A 25,158-nucleotide genomic window follows, 5' to 3' on the forward strand; every position below is an offset into this window, starting at 1 on the left:
TCAACCGTGTGCGGGCCTGCCTGTTCTTTACAAGCATATTGTACAATCTCATCATTCATGGGTTTATGATGTACAGATAGAAGGGTGGACGAGTCTAGGAGACAGAACGGATTCCTCTATAGTCAGACAGCTATATTCCATTGATGAAAATGAGGATGTAATTCCAGTGGTTTAACATGCCTTATGTCATACTGCTTCATCAACCCATGATCGAATCGGACGCAGAGCTATTTTTCTTCTGAATTAGTTATTTGATTTATTTGACCCTTATTCTACCAGGTAAATTGACTGAGAACACGTTCTCATTTACAGCAACGACCTGGGGAGTTACAGAGTATAGGAGGGGGGGATGAATGAGCCAATTGGAAGCTGGGGATGATTAGGTGGCCATGATGATATGAGGTCTAGATAACTGGTTTATCCTTCAAATTAATTCCAATAGAGATAGCATCGTATCTAGGTCATTTAATCATGGGGGTGCCTTCCCTATCGAACAAAAATCCCTGACCTTGAACATATAAGTATCGGTTTATGAATCAGTTTTGTTGAGGACACCTCATGGGCTTTGTGGGCGTGTGTTCTGAGTGGGTGTGACCGTGACACATGATTACCCCTCCCTCTAGATGCCTATTGGCTGCTGCCCGTGTCCATCATTAGGTTCAGGCTTCGGCTCTTATCGAAGAACGTTATGAAGCAGTCGTCATCTGTGGCAGTCTCACCTGGCCGGCTCCATGGCAAAACAAGACTTATTTATGTATTTTAATTTATTTTCTGTCGTTTTTCTGCAGCTCTCTTTGTCCTTTGATCAAGTGTCTGCGGTTGTGGAAAAAAGGTAGGTGTGAAAGGAGCTATTTCAACTCTAGGCTGGAGTCAGGCAGGGCGATGGATGGATGCTGTGCAGACGGAGGGGGAGAACGAAGGTCTTTTATAGTGTGATGGAGACCGTTAGAAGGAGGAGAAAGATACAGTTTTAGAATGCGTTTGTGAATCTGTAAAAAGCATGATCTCGTATCATCTGTAACCATTGTGATAGTGATGTCCTTCTTGTACATTTACTGCACTGTTACTGTAGGTACGATACTGTAGTGTGCACATCTGCAATGCAAATGTATCTACTAGGGCTCTGTCAGTGAAATACAAGAGACAATCCATGGGTGTTGCACTGAAGGCATCAGTTTACCGGGCAAATCCACATATGCACTACAAATAAATAGGCAGGGATGAATGCTGCTACATCAGAGATGAGATGGAGTCAAATTATGTTCGCTGTATACTGCAGAGACAGCTTTCCTCTGAGAATTACACTATTTGAGTACATCTCCGTATGATGCTAGATGGAGGAATTCTCTTCTATTTTATTCTACGCTATTCACCTCAATATGTCTGGCACGGCTGCCACCCAAATAATAAAAATGTAATAACGATAATCACATAAAAAAACTTTAGTTATTTCTGTAACGCAGAAACGTTATTTTCTTTAGCTTTACAGTTGAATATATTGAATAGAATATGTTAACTATGACGAAAAGGGTACAGATTGGTATAGTAAATTAATGTATTTGGTTGTAGTATTCCATTGAACAGCAATTCATTGATTTTGGTTCTAGTGATTGACAATGGAATTATTGCAGTTCATTTTAAGAACATGGATATAATATCCCATGAATTGTATTTTGTATAACTTTAATGAATGCATTATTCTGGGGGAGCCGGATCCACCATATTTTGACTGAAATATGACATAGCAGATTGCCCGATAAATCCTGGTGCCTTGAATACCCCCCACCTTCTGAACCCTGCTGACTTCTTAATCATCCTGTTTTGGCATGTGGCATTTTGTCATAACCCTGATACTTGCCCCAGCTGCTGCTGCCTAGACTCCAGCAGCCTCCAGTCAACCTTTCTTGAATAGACAGCACAGGGGCTTTATATCTAAATATAAGATCAGATATTAAGCTAAAATGTTAGGCATTATTGTACACGTACTGTTTATACATTTCTTCATATCATATTTGATTGATATTTCAATTCAGATGCCTGTAAACATGCCCTGAATACAAAGCAGCAGCTTATAATGCTCCCTGTAGGGTAGTTATGTGATATTGTGATATTTAAGTAAGATACGTGAAGGGGTGTTGTATATGGCCAATATACCACGGCTAAGGTGTGTTCTTGTGCACGCCGAAATGCGGAGTGCCTGGATACAGCCTTTAGCCATGGTATATTGGCCACATACCACAAACCCTGCGATGCCTTATTGCTATTATAAACGGGTTACCAATGTAATTAGAGCAGTAAAAATACATGTTTTGTCATACCCATAGTATGCGGTCTGCTATACCATAGCTGTCAGCCAATCAGCATTCAGCGCTCAAACCACCCAGTTTATAATGTGATGAAAACATAGAATACAGTAAACAAAGTCACCTGATGATCCAAGGGGTAATGATCATTCCAAATGCAATAATCCTGAAACATAATCAATAAAAACACATTTTCAGGCTCATTTCACTTGTCAATGTGTCTTTTGTGCATTTAGGAACAAACTATACATGGACAATACTGCTAAACATGTTTGATCTTTAACTGAAAAGATCAACTCCCCCACACCCGACCTGTTTACCAAAGTAATTATTCTCCTCCCTGTCTCCCAACACCTTGGGCTCATCTATTAGGGAACATTTAACTTCATAAAAAACCCTAATGTAATTGGCAACATATTGCCTCAAGAGCATTGGTGGCAACATGTAGGGCAGTGCAGGCTTTAGTCTGAACACAGGAGGAAGTCTAAAAGCAGCCCCTCTTATCTTCAAACTTACCCTCACAGAATATATGACATGCCTGGCATTGTGAGGTGAGTGAGAGAGATGATCAGTGGATCATATTTATTATGTAATGGCTGGACCACAACATGCTATGTTGCAGCCAGTCAATGACAGCATCAGGGTAGACTACAGAGTGGATTTGTAAGCTGATGTGTAGGGTGGGGTGGGGACAGAGGTAGGAGAGGATTTTTCTATCCCCTGTAGATCATCACAATCGGTTCAGTTGTTTGAATGAAAGCTACATTTTTGCTTAGGTTAGTGGTTTTGATGAGGCCGTGTAGGTCTGTGTAGCAAATTCAGGTTGACGTTTGTGTTCAGATAAATGATTACTCAGTGTTTTGTCACTTTTTATTATGTAACAATGGCATCTGCTGGTGAACAAGAAGACAGAGCACTCACTCCTCCTCAACTCCCAAATGTATTGTTATATCACTGAACCAGGCCAACAGAGATACAGCCACAGATGGGTTTTCAATAACAAATGTCAGATAATTACACTTTTACACTGAGGTACACTGAATATGATCTATTCCTGTTATAGATAACATAGTATTACAGTAGTATATGCCTCTCTGCAATAGTGTTAAACAAATCGCCACACACAATGCAGTGCCTTACTGCAGGGTCTAGCCTTATGCCCTCATGCTTTATGAAGTGATGAACTAATCAGATAAGGAATTCTGATTCATGCAGAATATTTGTGTTCAATGTAATATAAATACTATTAAGCAGACGCTTTTATCTAAAGCGACTTACAGTCACTCTTGCATACATTTTACTTACTGGTGGTCCTGGGAATCAAACACACTATCCTGCGGTAGCAAGCGCCAGGCTCTGCATTGGATTATGACTGGGTAAACTATAGATGTGAACTACCCACTGGTCTAATAGACTAGTAATGGTCCAATGGAGAATTCTACTCGACACCCGAAGACGAAAGCTGTAGAAAATGTGCTTTGTACAATTACATTGCTGAAATCTGAATTGATATAAAAGTACAGAGACTTTTTTTTTTTAGACTACAGGCTAGTGCTAAAATTACACTGCTAATGTTTGTCAGTCGGGGTTAGAGTCAACTCCATTTCAATTCAGGAAGTTAACTGAAATCCCATTCAAATGAAGAACATTGGAATTTCAGTTTACTTCCTGAGGACTCCAACACTGCTGTCTGCCAGTCCAGGTTGCTTCCTCAGATCTGATGGGCAGACAGTCTACGCTAACCCCCCTTAGCCATAATAAGGATACCATGGTCTGGCTGCTAGCTCCCCTGATTCCCAGTAAGGGCACCACGGTCTGGGAAGACTTGTTGGTAAATTACCTTTTATTTTTAAAAGAAATTCTGAAAGAGATTGTTGTGGTTTTTTCCACTATCTGATCATGGCATGGGGTTGTTCAAACACAGACATTTATTTGTTTAAAATCTATCAGTTGATGGATTAATTTCAGAGGATCAAAAAAATAACGTTTTATTTGCAAAATGCTATATATCCGCCTCACTCACAGAGACATAAGTAGTACTGCTAGGTTTTAAATGTAACAACATAACTACATTCTAAATAAAGAACTGTACAAATTATACATTTGTGACATTAATATTAACATTGTGACATTAATATTAAATATTTCAATCTGTTATGTTCAATCTACCATTGTCTCTACATCTACAGTCCTAATAATACTATAAGGGATATTTACGTTGATGTTCACTGTCCAGTACCTTATAGACTACTTCTATATCATCTGAAATAATCATTTATTTTTGTATGTTTACAGTTTAGCGGGGCCCACATCCCAAGATATCAGGGTTCAAAACAGTGAGTTATTTTCCCTTATTGTCAATTGATTATGTAAATGTTTTGAATGATGTTTTTTTATAGTATGTGTATAAAAAATACACTATAATTCACTGGTAACACTTCACCTTATGTTGTTAATTTACCTGTGTAATAGTGACACTGGTGTAGTAGTGACACATTGTTAATATTCATTTGATAATTGCTTTATAAGTTCTAAATACACTGCTCAAAAAAATAAAGGGAACACTTAAACAACACAATGTAACTCCAAGTCAATCACACTCCTGTGAAATCAAACTGTCCACTTCGGAAGCAACACTGATTGACAATAAATTTCACATGCTGTTGTGCAAATGGAATAGACAACAGGTGGAAATTATAGGCAATTAGCAAGACACCCCCAATAAAGGAGTGGTTCTGTAGGTGGGGACCACAGACCACTTCTCAGTTCCTATGCTTACTGGCTGATGTTTTGGTCACTTTTGAATGCGGGCGGTGCTTTCACTCTAGTGGTAGCTCAGGTAATGCAGCTCATCCAGGATGACACATTAGAGCATTGGACTAGTAACCGAAAGGTTGCAAGTTCAAATCCCCGAGCTGACAAGGTACAAAATCTGTCGTTCTGCCCTTGAACAGGCAGTTAACCCACTGTTCCTAGGCCGTCATTGAAAATAAGAATTTGTTCTTAACTGACTTGCCTAGTAAAATAAAGGTTAAAAAAAATAAATAAATGCGAGCTGTGGCAAGAAGGTTTGCTGTATCTGTCAGCGTAGTGTCCAGAGCATGGAGGCGCTACTAGGAGACAGGCCAGTACATCAGGAGATGTGGAGGAGGCCGTAGGAGGGCAACAACCCAGCAGCAGGACCGCTACCTCCGCCTTTGTGCAAGGAGGAGCACTGCCAGAGCCCTGCAAAATTACCTCCAGCAGGCCACAAATGTGCATGTGTCTGGTCAGAAACAGACTCTATGAGGGTGGTATGAGGGCCCGACATCCACAGGTGGGGGTTGTGCTTACAGCCCAACACTGTGCAGGAAGTTTGGCATTTGCCAGAGAACACCAAGATTGGCAAATTCGCCACTGGCGCCCTGTGCTCTTCACAGATGAAAGCAGGTTCACACTGAGCACATGTGACAGACGTGACAGAGTCTGGAGACACCGTGGAGAACGTTCTGCTGCCTGCAACATCCTCCAGCATGACCGGTTTGGCGGTAGGTCAGTCATGGCGTGGGGTGGCATGTCTTTGGGGGGGGCCGCACAGCCCTCCATGTGCTCGCCAGAGGTAGCCTGACTGCCATTAGGTACCGAGATGAGATCCTCAGACCACTTGTGAGACCATATGCTGGTCCTGTTGGCCCTGGGTTCCTCCTAATGCAAGACAATGCTAGACCTCATGTGGCTGGAGTGTGTCAGCAGTTCCTGCAAGAGGAAGGCAATGATGCTATGGACTGGCCCGCCCGTTCCCCAGACCTGAATCCAATTGAGCACATCTGAGACATCATGTCTCGCTCCATCCACCAACGACACGTTGCACCACAGATTTTCCAGGAGTTGGCGGATGCTTTAGTCCAGGTCTGGGAGGAGATCCCTCAGGAGACCATCCGCCACCTCATCAGGAGCATGCCCAGGCGTTGTAGGGAGGTCATACAGGCACATGGAGGCCACACACACTACTGAGCCTCATTTGGACTTGTTTTAAGGACATTACATCAAAGTTGGATCAGCCTGTAGTGTGGTTTTCCACTTTAATTTTGAGTGTCACTCCAAATCCAGACCTCCATGGGTTGATACATTTGATTTCCATTGATACTTTTTGTGTGATTTTGTTGTCAGCACATTCAACTATGTAAAGAAAAAAGTATTTAATAAGAATATTTCATTCATATCTAGGATGTGTTATTTTAGTGTTCCCTTTTTATTTTTTTGAGCAGTGTATTTTATTTAAAAATATTTCTCTCTTTCTCCTTGTATACAGATGGGTTGGCTGCCCAGAGCCACAGTGCTGCTTCCGATGGGGAGAGTTCTTCGCTTATAGCAGAGGACCCTCTCAGGAGAGTCCTGCAGGTCCCAATTATTATCTTTCCTTCCTCCCGAAGTGTGTACTTGTTCACTTCACTTCACTTCACTGACTTGAAAGGAAATGACTAGTACAAAAAATATGGTGGAAACTCCCACTAGCCAATGCCTCCACCAGATTTGCAGAACATAGTGAATGAGTGCACACTTCAGAGAAGGGAGATGAAGACTACTGTGTGTGTGATCAGACACTAGAGACTGACGTTTCTAGGAATCCAATATGACATTGTTCATGAAAAAAGCTTTTATTCCCAGTCGTCTGAAACTAATCCCAGACAGAAGGCTTAGTCTCAGTGAGATAAACCATTGGATTCAATTTCAACAAAAAAATATAACTAGATTGGATTATTCCTAACAACAACACCTTTACACAAAGTCTTATTGGTCAATGAACGCCCACTGTAGCCCCCACAATGAGATGAAAAAGCTATCTTATCTCTTTCTACCTTTATTCTTTTCTCTGTCTTCCCCTCTGTCTCTTCTGCTCTCACTCTCCCTCTTTCACCCCTTCCTGTTTCATCCTCTCATTCCCACCATCAGCCTTATAAGTGGCAGCTGGACTCCCCACACAGAACCAAACGGAGGCTACTGCAGACATCCAGCATTCTTCCTTACTCTCCTCTGAGCGTGGTTTACAACAGCAAAACATGTATCCTGTTTAGGGCCAGGAAGCTTGCCATCAGGTTCAGGAACAGCACCTTAGTGGATCTCACAGAGAAGGCCTTCGGCCCCGATGCACCAGTGGACACCAAAGGCTCTATGTGCAGCAAAGACAAAGCTACGTATGTCTGCTTTGCGGCTGTAGATATTCCTCCTGCATTTCCCGATACATTACTCTTCCTCGCTATCCTCCATTTTTGAAGGATTAAGTAATGACAGAGAACTCTGGAAGAAGAATCATCACTAAATTATCAGAGGGAATTATTGTAATGTTTGTTTACGTGTCAATTAATCCCTTAAGGGATGGGTTGCCAACTGGCAATTTGACACAATTTTTTTTTAAATTAATTGATTAATTAATTCGACAGTACTATTGAACCTTATTTTTCCACCAGGCTTGTACTACGTTTCGGAGATGTGGAGGACTTGAGAGGACTTGCAATTAGGTTTGTCTCTTCATTCATTTTTATAGCCAGTGCTAGGCTATAAGGACCATTTTACAAATAATAGATAGGCCCATGGTTTTCCTGGTCAGGTCACATGTAGGTAAATAAAAACACTTGGTCTGAAGTATATTGTGCGGGGTCCATTTTGGTTGTGATATTTATTTATTGTACTGTACACTGACTGTAAGTCTCTCTTGATAAGAGCATCTGCTAAATTACTCAAATGTAATTGTGTAATCAATGTATGCACTGTTCCAACAGACTACAAATGTCCAACACATTCTATGAGTCGGCAGGGCAGAACTGGTTCACTCTGGACAGCGTACACATCCACTACAACTGGACCCATGAGGCAACGTTCAACGCCACCGATGTTTACGCTCCTAGTACCCACTCCTACCACTGTCAGCACGTCAGCAGTCTGCAGAAGTACGACACGCTGCTCGTACCCAGCTCCATCACAGACAACTCTGCAAACTGGCACATCACCTTCACAGACTTCCAGGTTGGCATGCATTGTTTTTACGGGGAGGCATCGTTTTATGGCAGGAGGGCGAGGCACGTTTTAATAGGGGAGCATGTTCTGAGGGTTCTGTTGGAACCCGGCAGCTACTCCTGATGAATTATAATGGATAACTGGATAACTTGTATTGTTTCTTAAAACCTTTTGGTAAAATAATAATGAAAGATCTGTAAACAGAACTGCATCTTGAGTGTGGCTTTATTCAACTGGTCATAACACAGGGCAGTTCCTAGTTATACCTCTAGATGGCACAATTTTTTTTATACCATAACAATACCTTGTTATTTATTGTATTGTTTTTTTTATTGTGTTTGTGTATGAACCCAGAAAGATTCATGTTTGGTTTTTTAAAGAAAAAATCCACCAGATTAAAAAAGTATATCATATCCTTTATATGCTGCGCTGAGACAACCATAAATTATCAGCATTGTCATCATACTGCAGGCCCGCCACAGACAACCCTCATTGACTCTTATTTTTAACCCATGTCCTCACTCGAGGCATAGACCCAATGGTTCTAGACAATCTTGTACCTATACCAATTCAAACCAATCCCATGGTATTTTCAAACAAGGGGTTACCTACTGATCATAGCATGCTTGTATTAGACTCCATCTGACCTGAAATCCGGCAGCTGCGGTCTAGGATTAGCTCATGTAAATTCCAGAACTTTGATTTCAAAGATTTATTTTATTTTAATTCTGGCTTCTCAATCCAATGTGGACATTCTGGTAATTTCTGAAATAATTCTGTGCAGGACTCTGATGTGTCTATCTGGTTATAATGATTACAGATGGGACAGAACAGGAAGAGGTGGGGGGGTTGCCATATTGACCATTCAAATGTTTTTGTAACTCTTGCTACATCTGTCCCTAAGCATTTTGATTGTGTTGTTCTTAATGTTGTCCTTGGTCCTAATAACCAGCTGTGCTTCCTCTGTCCCTAAGCATTTAGGTTATCTTGTTCTTAATGTGGGCCTTAGTCATAATGACCAGCTGAAACTAGTAGGAGTGTATCGCCCCTCTCGGCTTCATGTTCTCTTAACAATTTATCTGAATTGCTATCTAAGTATGGTAAATATGAACTATTCATTTTGGGAGATTCTAATATTGTCAGATACGCTAAAAGATATTTGCTCTGAGCTAAACCTGTCTCAGCAGATAACTGAGCCTACACAGCCCAATCCTAAAGCTGTCTCAGATGATAACTGAGCCTACACTGCCCAATCCTAAACATCCATCGAAATCTACCCTGATTGATCTTATTTTGACGAATACTCCAGATAAATATGTTGATAGTGGGGTTCTCTCACTGGATTTTAGTGACCGTTGGCCAGTTGTCTGTGTCAGAGATATGAGAATGCATAAATCTAAGCCTCGTGTCATCACTAAGAGGACATTTAAAAAAGCATTTTTTTTTTACATAATTGTTATTTTAGTGACTTTGATTGTATCTCAGCTATCCCTTAACCTGATTTAGCTTTAAGCTTTTTTGCAAATGTCTTCAATACTATTGTAGATAATCATGCCCCTTCAAAACTATGACAGTAAAGGTAGATCGAATGCCTGGTTCACTCCTGAATTATCCAAAGTCATTCACAAAACAAATGTTGCCTGGGTCAAGGCCAGGAACACAGGCTTAGGCCGAGATTGGCAATCTTTTAGTCAACTGAGGAATCAATGTGGAAGACTAATCAGAAAGGCTAAATCGGATTATTATGTAACCACTCTACGATTGTAAAGGGAATCTGGCAAAATTCTCGAACACTGTCATATCTCTAAAGGGTTGCACTTCCTACTCTCTGCCCCAGCAAATTAATTCTGGTCCCATTACGGACAAAAATGCCATCATTGATGCATTTAATTGCCATTTTATTTCAGCGGGCTATCTTTTTCAAAGAGCGTCTAACCCTACTATATCTAAGAGTGGGCTTAATGTTGATTCTGACATTTTGCAGATTAACTCAGAAAATGGTAGTCAAGTTATTGCATTTCGGCAATTCACAGAAAAATACATCCTTGATTCCATACTTCAAATCAAATCAAATGTTATTGGTCACAAACACATGGTTAGCAGATGTTATTGTGAGTGTAGCAAATTAATTATGCTTCTAGATCCGACAGTGCAGCAGTATCTGACTGGTAATATCTAAAATTCCACAACAAAACCAATACACACAATCAAGTAAAGGAATGTGATAAGAATATATAAGTATAAAATATATGGATGAGCAGTGACAGAGTGGCTAAGATGCAATAGATAGTAAAGAATAGATAGTGATGGATACAGTATACATTATACACATATGAGATGATTAATGCGAGATATATAAACATTCTTAAAATGGCATTATTAAAGTGGCCAATGATATCAAGTCTGTAGGTAGGCAGCCGCCTCTCTGTGCTAGTGGTGGCTGTTTAACAATCTGATGGCCTTAAGATAGAAGCTGTTTTTCAATCTCTCTGTCCCAGCTTTGATGCACCTGTACTGACCTCGCCTTCTGGATGGAAGTGCGGTGAACAGGCAGTGGCTCGGGTGGTTATTGTCCTTGATTATCTTTTTTGCCTTCCTGTGACATCGGGTGTTGTAGGTGTCCTGGAGGGCAGGTAGTTTGTCCCCGGTGATGCATTGTGATACAGCCCGACAGGATGCTCTCAATTGTGCACATGTAAAAGTTGGTGAGGGTTTTCAGGGACAAGCCACATTTTTCCAGCCTCCTGAGGTTGAAGAGGCACTGTTTCGCCTTCTTCACCACACTGTCTGTGTGTGTGGACCATTTCAGTTTGTCGGTGATGTGTACACTTAAAACTTTCCACCTTCTCCACTGCTGTCCCGTCGATGTGGATAGGAGGGTGCTCCCTTTACTGTTTCCTGAAGTCCACGATCATCTCTTTTGTTTTGCTGACAATGAGTGAGAGGTTATTTTCCTGACAAGCCTACCACTGTTGTGTCGTCTGCAAACTTGATGATGGAGTTGGAGGTGTGCATGGCCACACAGTCGTGGGTGAACAGGGAGTACAGGAGGGGGCTGAGAACACACCCTTGTGGGGCCCCAGTGTTGAGGATCAGTGGAGTGGAGAAGTTGTTTCCTACCTTCAGCACCTGGGGGCGACCCGTCAGGAAGTCCAGGACCCAGTTGCACGGGGCGGGGTCGAGACCCAGGGTCTCAAGCTTAATGATGAATTTGGAGGGTGTTGAATGTGTAGTCAATGAACAGCATTCATACATATGTATTCCTCTTGTCCAGATGGGATAGGGCAGTGTGCAGTGTGATGGCGACTGCATCATCTGTGGACCTATTGGGGCGGTAAGCAAATTGAAGTGGGTCTAGAGAGTGACAGGTACGGTGGAGGTGATATGATCCTTGACTAGTCTCTCAAAGCACTTCATAATGACAGAAGTGAGTGCTATGGGGCAATAGTCATTTAGTTCAGTTACCTTAGTTTTTTGGGAACAGGAACAATGGTGGCCATCTTGAAGCATGTGGGGACAGCATACTGGGATTGGGATTGATTGAACATGTCCGTAAACACACCAGCCAGCTGGTCTGCGCATGCTCTGAGGACGCGGCTAGGGATGCCGTCTGGGCCGGCAGCCTTGCGAGGGTTAACACGTTTAAATGTTTTACTCACGTCGGCCATGAGAAGGAGAGCCCACAGTCTTTGGTAGTGAACCTTGTCGGTGGCACTGTCCTCAAAGCGCGCAAAATAAGTTGTTTAATTTGTCTGGAAGCAAGACGCCGATGTCCGCGACGGGACTAGTTTTCTTTTTGTAGTCCGTGATTGTCTGTAGACTCTGCCACATACAGTGCCTTGCGAAAGTATTCGGCCCCCTTGAACTTTGCGACCTTTTGCCACATTTCAGGCTTCAAACATAAAGATATAAAACTGTATTTTTTTGTGAATAATCAACAAGTGGGACACAATCATGAAGTGGAACGACATTTATTGGATATTTCAAACTTTTTAACAAATCAAAAACTGAAAAATTGGGCGTGCAAAATTATTCAGCCCCTTTACTTTCAGTGCAGCAAACTCTCTCCAGAAGTTCAGAGAGGTCTCTGAATGATCCAATGTTGACCTAAATGACTAATGATGATAAATACAATCCACCTGTGTGTAATCACGTCTCCGTATAAATGCACCTGCACTGTGATAGTCTCAGAGGTCCGTTAAAAGCGCAGAGAGCATCATGGAGAACAAGGAACACACCAGGCAGGTCCGAGATACTGTTGTGAAGAAGTTTAAAGCCGGATTTGGATACAAAAATATTTCCCAAGCTTTAAACATCCCAAGGAGCACTGTGCAAGCGATAATATTGAAATGGAAGGAGTATCAGACCACTGCAAATCTACCAAGACCTGGCCGTCCCTCTAAACTTTCAGCTCATACAAGGAGAAGACTGATCAGAGATGCAGCCAAGAGGCCCATGATCACTCTGGATGAACTGCAGAGATCTACAGCTGAGGTGGGAGACTCTGTCCATAGGACAACAATCAGTCGTATATTGCACAAATCTGGCCTTTATGAAAGAGTGGCAAGAAGAAAGCCATTTCTTAAAGATATCCATAAAAAGTGTCTTTTAAAGTTTGCCACAAGCCACCTGGGAGACACACCAAACATGTGGAAGAAGGTGCTCTGGTCAGATGAAACCAAAATTGAACTTTTTGGCAACAATGCAAAACGTTATGTTTGGCGTAAAAGCAACACAGCTCATCACCCTGAACACACCATCCCCACTGTCAAACATGGTGGTGGCAGCATCATGGTTTGGGCCTGCTTTTCTTCAGCAGGGACAGGGAAGATGGTTAAAATTGATGGGAAAATGGATGGAGCCAAATACAGGACCATTCTGGAAGAAAACCTGATGGAGTCTGCAAAAGACCTGAGACTGGGACAGAGATTTGTCTTCCAACAAGACAATGATCCAAAACATAAAGCAAAATCTACAATGGAATGGTTCAAAAATAAACATATCCAGGTGTTAGAATGGCCAAGTCAAAGTCCAGACCTGGATCCAATCGAGAATCTGTGGAAAGAACTGAAAACTGCTGTTCACAAATGCTCTCCATCCAACCTCACTGAGCTCGAGCTGTTTTGCAAGGAGGAATGGGAAAAATGTTCAGTCTCTCGATGTGCAAAACTGATAGAGACATACCCCAAGCGACTTACAGCTGTAATCGCAGCAAAAGGTGGCGCTACAAAGTATTAACTTAAGGGGGCTGAATAATTTTGCACGTTAAATTTTTCAGTTTTTGATTTGTTAAAAAAGTTTGAAATATCCAATAAATGTCGTTCCACTTCATGATTGTGTCCCACTTGTTGTTGATTCTTCACAAAAAAATACAGTTTTATATCTTTATGTTTGAAGCCTGAAATGTGGCAAAAGGTCGCAAAGTTCAAGGGGGCCGAATACTTTCGCAAGGCACTGTGCATCTCATGTTTGAGCCATTGAATTGCGACTCCACATGGTCTCTATACTGACACTTTGATTGCGTTACAGAGGGAATAACTACACTGTAGTTCGGCCATATGTTCAGTCACCTTGTCATGATTAAATCCGGTGGTACGTGCTTTCAGTTTTGCACGAATGCTGCCATTAATCCACGGTTTCTGGTTAGGGAAGGCTTTATAAACTCGCTCACCGAGTCAGTGTATACGTCAATGTTATTATCTGAGGTTACCTGAAACATATCCCAGTCCACGTGATTGAAGCAATCTTGAAGCGTGGAATCCGATTGGTCAGACCAGCGTTGGATAAACCTAAGCATGGGCGCTTCCTGTTTTAGTTTCTGCCTTTAGGGGAGCAACAAGATGGAGTCACGGTCAGATTTGTCTAAAGGATTTCTTGCTATAGATAAAGAAATCCACAGGGGCTGACCAAATGGAACTGGATCTGCTCAAGTGAGCTGCCCCCCTCATTGCTGGCTCAGTAACCTATATCTTAAATCTAACATTATCAGGAAAAATTCCAAAAGTATGGAAAACAGTGCCGCCACTCCATAAGGGCAGAGATGATAGTGATCTTGATAATTATCATCCAATCTCCAGGCCTCCATGTCTGTCTAAGATTCTCAAATCTTTGGTAAAAAAGCAACTTCACTATTATTTATCTGAGCATGGTATTATGAATATAAATCAATCTGGGTTTAGGCCAGGGCATAGCACTGTCACCACATTAGTAGTTAATGATATTGTCAGTACTTTAGACGCTAAAATTAATTGTGTTGCCTTGTTTGTGGATCCTTCAGAAGCGTTTGATACTGTTGATCATGCTATTTTATTGAACAAGTTGTCCTCGATTGGTCTGGGCTCTGACTCCTGCTCATGGTTTCATGATTATCTTCGTGACAGAACTCAGGCCATCGTGATTGATGAGGTTAAGTCTGAATTTCTTAAGGTGTTCCACATGGGTCGATACTAGGCCCTGCTCTTTTCGCTATTTATATAAATGCTATTGATCAATCTGTTAAAATGTTTAAATGTAATCAATATGCAGGGGATAATATTATGTATGCAATTTCCCCTACTGCTGACCTGGCTGTGATAAGGCTATAGCCCGATTTTGCAGCTGTACAGGAAGCCCTTACTGATATAAAACTCATGCTTAAATACATGTTTTCAAATTCACGTAAGATTGGCTCATTGGATGGTTCTATAATCGAATGAGTCCCCTTGATCACAGGAGACTGCATTCTTTACCAAAAGGTTGGCTAAACCTTTTTGAAGTCACGTAGATCACATCATTACACTCGTTTCCAAAGCCCTGCTGCACAAGCTTCCGACTTACCTAACTTCACTGTTTAGATTCACACTTCCTTGCACCCCGTTTTAAAAAATCTCCAATATATTTTGGTTGGATGCTTTGATGATATGTTACATACAGCATGTTTTTTAAGGACCAAAAAGTTGTCTGCTTCTGATTTGCAATACTGATTTCGTTACAGCCCTACTTTGTTGCATCGTTTACTTTACTCAAACATCTCACCTTTATATTTCTCTTTGCTCGACAGATACAATCGTTTAATGTGCTGTCCAACAAGTTTGGCTCAGCCAGTGATTGCGCTACGTTCTTCACCCCAGCTATCCTCATGGGTCTGATCACCTCTCTAATCCTTCTCCTGGTCCTGGCCTACGCGCTGCACATGGTGGTGCACCTCAAACACATCGACACCTACGAAGAACACAAGACCACCGTCTACTTCCCCCGCAGCACAGAAACTGCAGAATGCACCGGCGCCACCAGCTCCGGCACTACCAGCTCCACTGCCACTGAGAAAAACAGCTTGTAGGACTCAGTTTCCCAGGATCCACCACTAGGAGTGTACTGTAAACTGTTTCTGTAGGTGTCAGATAGTGACTATGCAGGGCCTCTGACTGAATCCTCTGATGGCTGGCAGACCGACCGACCGACCGACTAAACTCAATAGATAAAGCAACCTCCCATACTGAAGGGACAGAAAGACATGGTGATAGTCTGAACCTGATATGGTTGTCCACTTTTGCGTCACTGGGCTCAGGCAGTGGTTGTTCAAGCCAGATGGATCTAATCATTTGTGGCTCAGCATCATCTGGTGGATTTGGATACAGCTTTGGAGGTGATCCGGAGACATTGACCAGTTATCGGGCATTGCCAAGCAAAAACTAATTATGTACTCTTGAATGAAATTCAAACTGATATAAGAACAAAAGTATTTAGCTCCTTGTCAGTACTATAAATGCTGGTATATATATATACACTGGATAAAGAAATTTCATTTTAATAACAAAACCATACCCTAAAGGGTACACACCGTAAAGGCAATGCAGTATATACTTATGTAATCAATCAATGTGTTACATTCTGGTGTTTCAGACCTATGTTTAAGAACATTGTTATTGCGAGCTTGTGAAAATAACTATGTACATTTCGGGCCATTATCCACAAAGCATCTGAGTAGAAAATTCTAAGAATAGAGACATTTGAATCCTCTTTAGTCATTAGTCCCACCTAGTTGACAGTAATTTAGGCGACCTCATGAGCTGTCCTAACCAGACAAGAGTTACCAGCGGGTGTCTTAATAATAGAAAAAGGTAGCGAGTCAGTCAGTGGTTCCTGCACCACATGGAATTGCTTTTGAGTTGTTAAAATCACAATTGTTTTTTCCCCATCATTTGCAGCAACGTCAATGAGCATCACAGTCTTTCCTTCACACTCAAAATGTTGTGATTACCAGCTGAGATAAATGTTTAAGAGTTGATTTTACTCCTGGCTATATGATCAATCCATAAAAGAATGTTTTGATATTTATATATGATCAACCCATAAATAATCTAGACCTACATGCAACAGTATCTCTTGCTTACTTGACAATGACTTCACAAGGCCAATGTCACGTTCATCATAACAAGGAGACCAAGGCGCAGCGTGATAAGAATACATTCTTCTTTAATGAAAGAAACACTGAACAAAGAACAGGGCATACTGGACCCTGAAGGCACACTGGAGGAAGAGTGCGAAGAGTAGGAACCGAACACACCGGGTTGTGAAGGTACACTGGAGACCTGGTGTGTATAGCCGGAATCAATTGTTCCGGAACTTTAACACGTTTCAGGATGAGTACAACATAGGTGGCATCGGACAGTTAACACGCTCAGGGCGAATGCCGTACATACTACGCCAAACCAACATGTCATGTGCCCCCCAAATGTTCTTGGGGTTTCTGTGGCCTACCTCCGACATTTTTGCTGTCCTCTCTTACTTCGCTGTTCCTCTTGCGCAGTTCCCACCTACCTCCATGGTAGGCGAGCCTCTCCTGCCAAAATCTCCTCCCACGTCCAGGATCCTTTACCATCCAGTATTTCGTCCCAGGTCCATTTTTCCACAAAGCTCTGTTCCTCCCTTTCATGCTGCTTGGTCCTGGTTTGGTGGGTTATTCTGTCACGTTCGTCATAACGTGGAGACCAAGGCGCAGCGTGATAAGAATACATTCTTCTTTAATGAAAGAGAAACACTGAACAAAGTATACAAAACGACTGTGAAGCTATAAGACACAAGTGCTGACAGGCAACTACACATAGACAATAACCCACAAAATACCCAAGGAATATGGCTACTTAAATATGGTCCCCAATCAGAGACAACGATAAACAGCTGCCTCTGATTGGGAACCAATCTTGGCAACCATAGACATATAAACACCTAGATATACAAAAACCCCTAGACATACAAAACCCCCTAGACAGTACAAAAACGACACATACCACCCTCATCACACCATGACCTAACCAAAATAACAAAGATAACTAAGGTCAGGGCGTGACAGCCTATTTCACATGATATGCCTAAATTCCACAAAGCACTAGGCTAAAAAATGAACTTTCATCTTTAATTATCTACATCATGTTATTTCAAGTTATACCTTTGGAGCACATTGTTAAAAAAGTATGCCTAAATTGGGCATGCCTGTAAATTGTCAATTGAATGCATCTTTATTTTATTTATTTATTTATTTTATTTAACCTTTATTTAACCAGGAAGGGCTCATTGAGATTTAAAATCTCTTTTTCAAGAGTGTCCTGGCCAAGATAGGCAGCACCAAGTCATTACAGAAATTACAGACAAACAACATGAAAAACTACAAGTAATCTAGTAAAAACCATAAAATTCACAAGAGTATAACAAAATCAAAAACAGCCAATTAAAAACATTGACAGGTCAGGGAATCAGTATCAAGATCATTCATCAGTGATTTAAAAATACCAACCGGGACAAGTTCTTCCAGTTTAATAAAAGTATTTTGTAAGGCGTTCCAAGACGATGGCGCAGAGTACATAAAAGCCCTTTTACCAAATTCAGTTCAGACATTTGGAACAGTTAGCAGGATAAAGTCCAGCGAACGAAGAGAGTACCCACCACATTTCTGAACAATAAAAATTCCCAAATAAATAGGTAGTAAACCCAAAATGGCTTTGTAAATAAAAGTATACCAGTGCCTGAGCCTACGAGTGACTAGAGAAGGCCAGCCAACCCTGGTATACAAGTGCAGTGGTGCATAAGGGTTTTGTAGTTTAAAATAAATCTCAAAGTGCCATAGTAAAGGGTGTCAATTGATCTCAAACACTGAGCGGAAGCATTCATATACAAAATATCCCCATAGTCTAGTAAAGGCATAAATATAGCTGATACTAGACTCCATCTGGCTACAAAAGAAAAACAAGCCTTGTTCCTAAAATAAAATCCCATTTTCAGCTTCAATTTTTTTGTAAGTTGTGGAATATGCAATTTAAAAGAGAGGACGTCATCAATTAAAATTCCAATATATTTATATGAGGTTACAACCTCAATCTCCTTGCCCTGACAGGTAGTAATAGGTAAAAGGTTCAGAGGTCTATTTCTTGCTTTAGAAAACACCATTAGTTTAGATTTGTCAGTATTGAGGATAAGCTTCAATTTACACAAGGTATGTTGAACAGTATAAAAAGCAGTTAGCAAGTTCTGGAAAGCTTTTGTAAGAGACGAGGCACAACAGTAAATAACAGTATCATCAGCATAAAAATGAAGTTGTGCATTTTGGACATTTTTGTCTAAATCATTTATATAAATAGTGAATAAGAGAGGACCAAGTACAGAGCCTTGGGGCACACCATTAAAGACAGACAATTTAACATGTGAATAATACAAGACAGTTCAGAAGAAAACCATGGATTATCCCGCCCTTTAACCCTGAACCTGCGGAATGGGGCATGTTTGTTTACTATTTGGAAAAAAACATAATGAAATAATTTCTAGGCAGTTTCCACATCAGGGATAAGCTCAATCTTACTCCAGTCAAAATAAAACAAATCATTAAAGAAAGCCTGCTCATTAAAACAAATTTAAAACAAATTTCTATTACGAATAAAACGTGGGTTTGTCTTAGGAACCTTAGTATTTCTAACAGCAACAACAGCACAATGGTCACTTAAATCATTACAAAAAACACCTACTATTTTAAAAATCAATAAATTTAATAATTTGGCAGAACCACATCAACAATTTATTGTTGTTTAGTGATATGCAGCATGCCCGTGGCTAGAAAATAAATTAGCATACAACAGTAGCTTACTCTGATGGATAGAATTGTGCAATTTGTCTTGGAACCTATCATTATGTACCTTTCATTGATCTGTAGGCTATATGTTTGGAAAATTAAATCCAAGTTGGCTCAACTGTGTTTATTGCGCTCTATGAAACTTAAAGATTAATGTGGAAGTTTAAGATAATTCAGATATTAATAAATGTTGTTTAATTCATGTAAAACAGGGATGGGTTGTAGAGATTTGAAGGACAATGAATGTAAGAAACTTTACTCAGCTAGCACATTTGGTTCCTTGGAAGTTGCTGGAGTGTATGATTTTGGTTTTCCATTGGTTCTGGGAACGTAGCCATAAGTTTCCTGACCGTTAAAATTGAATGTTTTTTAAACAAATGTAGCCTGTTCTGGGAACAGAATGCAGGGAGGTTCTGAGAAATATTTTGTTTGGTTCCCTAAAATTTTTCCTGGGAGGTTTTATTAACAATCTGAGAACAAGAATTATAGGTTATTCGAAGGCATTTTTCTATTGAACTTTTAATAACACTGCTAGCTTAGTTTGTGTTAACTGTTTTGAATTCAAAGCACAGATAGGACATATGTAAAATAGGCAAAAACGATCAATTGTTTTTATTGTGGCATTCGAAGGACAATCTTATACTTCCAGATTACTTCCACATTACTCTTCAAGTTTTGTAGATTGCAATTGACACATTTGAGCCAACTGCCATCCACCTCCTTCAAAGAGTGGGCTTGCCAAACTGCATTGCAGATGTGTTGGTAACTGTGAGTTAGCTGGTGAAAGCACCTGTCTTGTATACAGGAGACCCTGGGTATGAATCCCAGCAGTACCTGAGCTTATAACTGTTATCCCAATGACCTATATGTTACTTAGGGAACATCCTCCTGAATGCACAGGACGTACTTCGAACACCCGACAAGGTCAACATCCCCGTCATTGGCAAAAGAAAGAGATGCAGGTACAGAGGACACAGAGCGGGGTGCCTCATAAGGATCCGCAGAAGGCGAGTGGGAAAGCTGCCGTTACCGTCAATATCACTTGCCAACGTACAATCATTGGACAATAAATTAGACGAGGTACGATCACAAACATCCTACCAACGGGACATCAAAAACTGTAACATCTTATGTTTCACGGAATCGTGGCTGAACAATGACATGGATATTCAGCTAGCGGGATATACGCTGCTAGATAGAACAGCACACTCCGGTAAGGCAAGGGGGGGGGGGGGGGGGGGGGGCGATCTGTACATATTTGTAAACAACATCTGGTACACGAAATCTAAGTCTCTAGATTTTGCTCGCCTGAAGTTGAGTATCTTATGATGAACTGTAGACCACCCTATTTGCCAATAGAGTTTTCAGCTATACTTTTCGTGGCTGTTTATTTACCACCACAGACTAATGCTGGCACTAAGACCGCACTCAGTAAGCTGTATAAGGAAATAAGCAAACAGGAAACCGCTCACACAGAGGCGGCGCTCCTAGTGGCCGGGGACTTTAATGCAGGGAAACTTAAATCAGTTTCAACATGTTAAATGCGCAACCAGAGATTATTATTTTTTTGATCACCTGTACTCTACACACAGAGATGCGTACAAAGCTCTCTCTCGCCCTCCATTTGGTAAATCTGACCACAATTCTATCCTCCTGATTCCTGCTTACAAGCAAAAATGAAAGCAGGAAGCACCAGTGACTCGGCCTATAAAAAAGTGGTCAGATGAAACAGAGGCTAAACTACAGGACTGTTTTACTATCACAGACTGGAACATGTTCCGTGATTCTTCCGATGGCATCGAGGAGTACACCACATCAGTCACTGGCTTTATCAATAAGTGCATCGAGGGGGCCTCCCGGGTGGCTAAGGTGGTTAAGGGCGCTGTACTGCAGCGCCAGCTGTGCCACCAGAGACTCTGGGTTCGCGCTCAGTCTCTGTCGTAACCGGCTGTGACCGGGAGGTCCGTGGGGCGACGCACAATTGGTCTAGCGTCATCTGGGTTAGAGAGGGTTTGCCCGGTAGGGAAATCCTTGTCTCATCGTGCATCAGCGACTCCTATGGCGGGCCGGGCGCAGTGCGTGCTAACCAAGGTTGCCAGGTGCACGGTGTTTCCTCCGACACATTGGTGCGGCTGGCTTCAGGGTTGGATGGTTAAGAAGGTTGTGTATCGGAGGACGCATGACTTTCAACCTTCGTCTCTCCCGAGCCCGTACGGGAGTTGTAGAGATGATACAAGATAGTAGCTACTAAAACAATTGGATACCACGAAATTGGGGAGAAAAAGGGGCAAAATTCCAAAAAATAAGTGCATCGAGGACGTCGTCCCCACAGTACATACCCCAACCTGAAGCCATGGATTACAGGCAACATTTGCACTGAGCTAAAGGGTAGAGCTGCCGCTTTCAAGGTGTGGGTCTCTAACCCAGAAGCTTATAAGAAATCCTGCTATGCCTTCCGACGAACCATCAAACAGGCAAAGCACCAATACAGGGCTAAGATTGAATCGTACTACACCGGCTTCGACGCGCGTCTTATGTGGCGGGGCTTGCAAACTATTACAGACTACAAAGGGGAGCACAACCGTGAGCTTCCCAGTGACACGAGCCTACCAGACAAGCTAAATTTGCTTGCTTCAAGGCATGCATGAGAGCATCAGCTGTTCCGGACGATTGTGTGATCACGCTCTCCGTAGCCAACTTGAGTAAGACCTTTAAACAGGTCAACATTCACAAGGCCGCGGGGCCAGACAGATTACCAGGACGTTTGCTCCGGGCATGTGCTGACCAACTGGCAGATGTCTTCACTGATTTTTTAAACATGTACCTGTTTGAGTCTGTAATACCAACATGTTTCAACGAGTTCAAAGCAAGAAATCAGATCCTAGCAGGATTAGAGTCAAGTATTTTCTGGTGGTCCACTCTCAATAAGAATGTGGACTGGATCAATTATATTCAAATCAAATCAAATCAAATTTTATTTGTGGTTAGCAGATGTTAATGCGAGTGTAGCGAAATACTTGTGCTTCTAGTTCCGACAATGCAGTAATAACCAACAAGTAATCTAACTAACAATTCCAAAACTACTGTCTTATACACAGTGTAAGGGGATAAAGAATATGTACATAAGGATATATGAATGAGTGATGGTACAGAGCAGCATAGTCAAGATACAGTAGATGATATCAAGTACAGTATATACATATGAGATGAGTATGTAAACAAAGTGGCATAGTTAAAGTGGCTAGTGATACATGTATTACATAAGGATGCAGTCGATGATATAGAGTACAGTATATACGTATGCATATGAGATGAATAATGTAGGGTAAGTAAGGTAGCATTGTTTAAAGTGGCTAGTGATATATTTACATCATTTCCCATCAATTCCCATTATTAAAGTGGCTGGAGTTGAGTCAGTGTCATTGTCAGTGTGTTGGCAGCAGCCACTCAATGTTAGTGGTGGCTGTTTAACAGTCTGATGGCCTTGAGATAGAAGCTGTTTTTCAGTCTCTCGGTCCCAGCTTTGATGCACCTGTACTGACCTCGCCTTCTGGATGATAGCGGGGTGAACAGGCAGTGGCTCGGGTGGTTGATGTCCTTGATGATCTTTATGGCCTTCCTGTAACATCGGGTGGTGTAGGTGTCCTGGAGGGCAGGTAGTTTGCCCCCGGTGATGCGTTGTGCAGACCTCACTACCCTCTGGAGAGCCTTATGGTTGAGGGCGGAGCAGTTGCCGTACCAGGCGGTGATACAGCCCGCCAGGATGCTCTCGATTGTGCATCTGTAGAAGTTTGTGAGTGCTTTTGGTGACAAGCCGAATTTCTTCAGCCTCCTGAGGTTGAAGAGGCGCTGCTGCGCCTTCTTCACGATGCTGTCTGTGTGAGTGGACCAATTCAGTTTGTCTGTGATGTGTATGCCAAGGAACTTAAAACTTGCTACCCTCTCCACTACTGTTCCATCGATGTGGATAGGGGGGTGTTCCCTCTGCTGTTTCCTGAAGTCCACAATCATCTCCTTAGTTTTGTTGACGTTGAGTGTGAGGTTATTTTCCTGACACCACACTCCGAGGGCCCTCACCTCCTCCCTGTAGGCCGTATCGTCGTTGTTGGTAATCAAGCCTACCACTGTTGTGTCGTCCGCAAACTTGATGATTGAGTTGGAGGCGTGCGTGGCCACGCAGTCGTGGGTGAACAGGGAGTACAGGAGAGGGCTCAGAACGCACCCTTGTGGGGCCCCAGTGTTGAAGATCAGCGGGGAGGAGATGTTGTTGCCTACCCTCACCACCAGGGGGCGGCCCCTCAGGAAGTCCAGTACCCAGTTGCACAGGGCGGGGTCGAGACCCAGGGTCTCGAGCTTGATGACAAGCTTGTAGGGCACTATGGTGTTAAATGCCGAGCTGTAGTCGATGAACAGCATTCTCACATAGGTATTCCTCTTTTCAGATGGGTTAGGGCAGTGTGCAGTGTGGTTGAGATTGCATCGTCTGTGGACCTATTTGGGCGGTAAGCAAATTGGAGTGGGTCTAGGGTGTCAGGTAGGGTGGAGGTGATATGGTTTTAGGAACTGGAGAAAAGCCATTGAAAAATTCACAGCACATCAATCAACTCCCAAAACCCACCGCTAAATCACACTCAAGATGATTTGCTGGCAAAGCAGTGGATCACTAGGGCAGAATTATTTTAAAGTGTTGGATGGTGTGGAGGTTCAGTTTGGCGACCGTTTTGACCAGGACAGTCTAAATGTCCTGCAAAAGTTGAAAGAGCGCTTCTCACCGGGGACTTGGATGAGTCTCTAGAACAGTACCCTGAGCTGAACATAGATTCTCTTTCAGTGCAGTTGCCGCTCTTTTGCAACAAATACCCCTGTAGCAGCAGAGGTCCTCAGGAGGCTTCCAGTGGAGGTGCAGGGGTTGGTTGACCAAGTTGAGGTGCTGATCAGAATTTTGTTTGGGGTGCCTGTGTCTTCATGTGAGGCTGAGAGGAGTTTCAGTGCACTCCGCAGGTTAAAGACTTGGCTAGCATGGGCCAAGAGAGACTGAACGGCGTAGTTGTCTCAAATGTACATAAAGACAGGCTGGACAGTCTCGAGGGAAAATATCTGCTAACAATTTGTTGGATCCATTGAAACCCACAAACATATGTTTGTTTATTTTGTTCAGTAGTGTGTATAGCAGTGGTTCTCAACCTTTTTTGGGTACTGGAACCCCTGCATATTTTTAGGCATGGCGGGCAAGGTTTAGAGTTGTCCTCGGGGACCCCTACCCCCTCTATATTATATGTAAAGTTGCTGGAATCCTTGTGGCGCTGAATACGTTCATTACACTTTTTTTCATTTCACGGACCCCTTGCAATTACACCAGGGACCCCTGTTTGAGAACCCCTGCTGTATAGTATGATATTTGTTATTTTGATTAGTAGTTTTCAGTTTTTAGTACATGACAGTACACTTACTAATTGTTTATTTTGTAATTTTATTTAAAATGGCATACTTGTCCATAGCTGCTGTTTAAAGAGTTGAGACACTGACTGTACAATAAATACTTTTTTTTTTTGACAGATATTTTGGTTAGTCATTGAAGTAGTCCTTTCACTTTTAGAACTGTACTTATTTTGAGCATTTTGTTCTTGTAAAGATATTGGCCTTTTTAAAATGTACTAGGCAAGTCAGTTAAGAACTAATTCTTCTTTTCAATAATGGCTTAGGAACAGTGGGTTAACTGCCTTGATCAGGGGCAGAATAACAGATTTGTACCTTGTCAGCTCA

General features: G+C 42.0%; 1 protein-coding gene across 1 annotated transcript; it reads left to right on the plus strand.

Moving 5' to 3' along the window:
* The first annotated feature begins 676 nt into the window (after window positions 1–676).
* LOC109866402 (V-type proton ATPase subunit S1-like protein) lies at window positions 677–16,415 on the plus strand. Its single transcript, XM_020455111.2, has 7 exons — window positions 677–832; window positions 4,599–4,639; window positions 6,595–6,683; window positions 7,236–7,477; window positions 7,751–7,801; window positions 8,063–8,306; window positions 15,337–16,415. Exons 1-7 carry the CDS (start codon window positions 732–734, stop codon window positions 15,613–15,615), a joined length of 1,047 nt encoding a protein of 348 aa, XP_020310700.1. The 5' UTR covers window positions 677–731; the 3' UTR covers window positions 15,616–16,415.
* Window positions 16,416–25,158: the final 8,743 nt, after the last annotated feature.

Source organism: Oncorhynchus kisutch, linkage group LG1, assembly GCF_002021735.2.
Source record: "Oncorhynchus kisutch isolate 150728-3 linkage group LG1, Okis_V2, whole genome shotgun sequence".
In the NCBI taxonomy this organism is placed as follows: domain Eukaryota; kingdom Metazoa; phylum Chordata; class Actinopteri; order Salmoniformes; family Salmonidae; genus Oncorhynchus; species Oncorhynchus kisutch.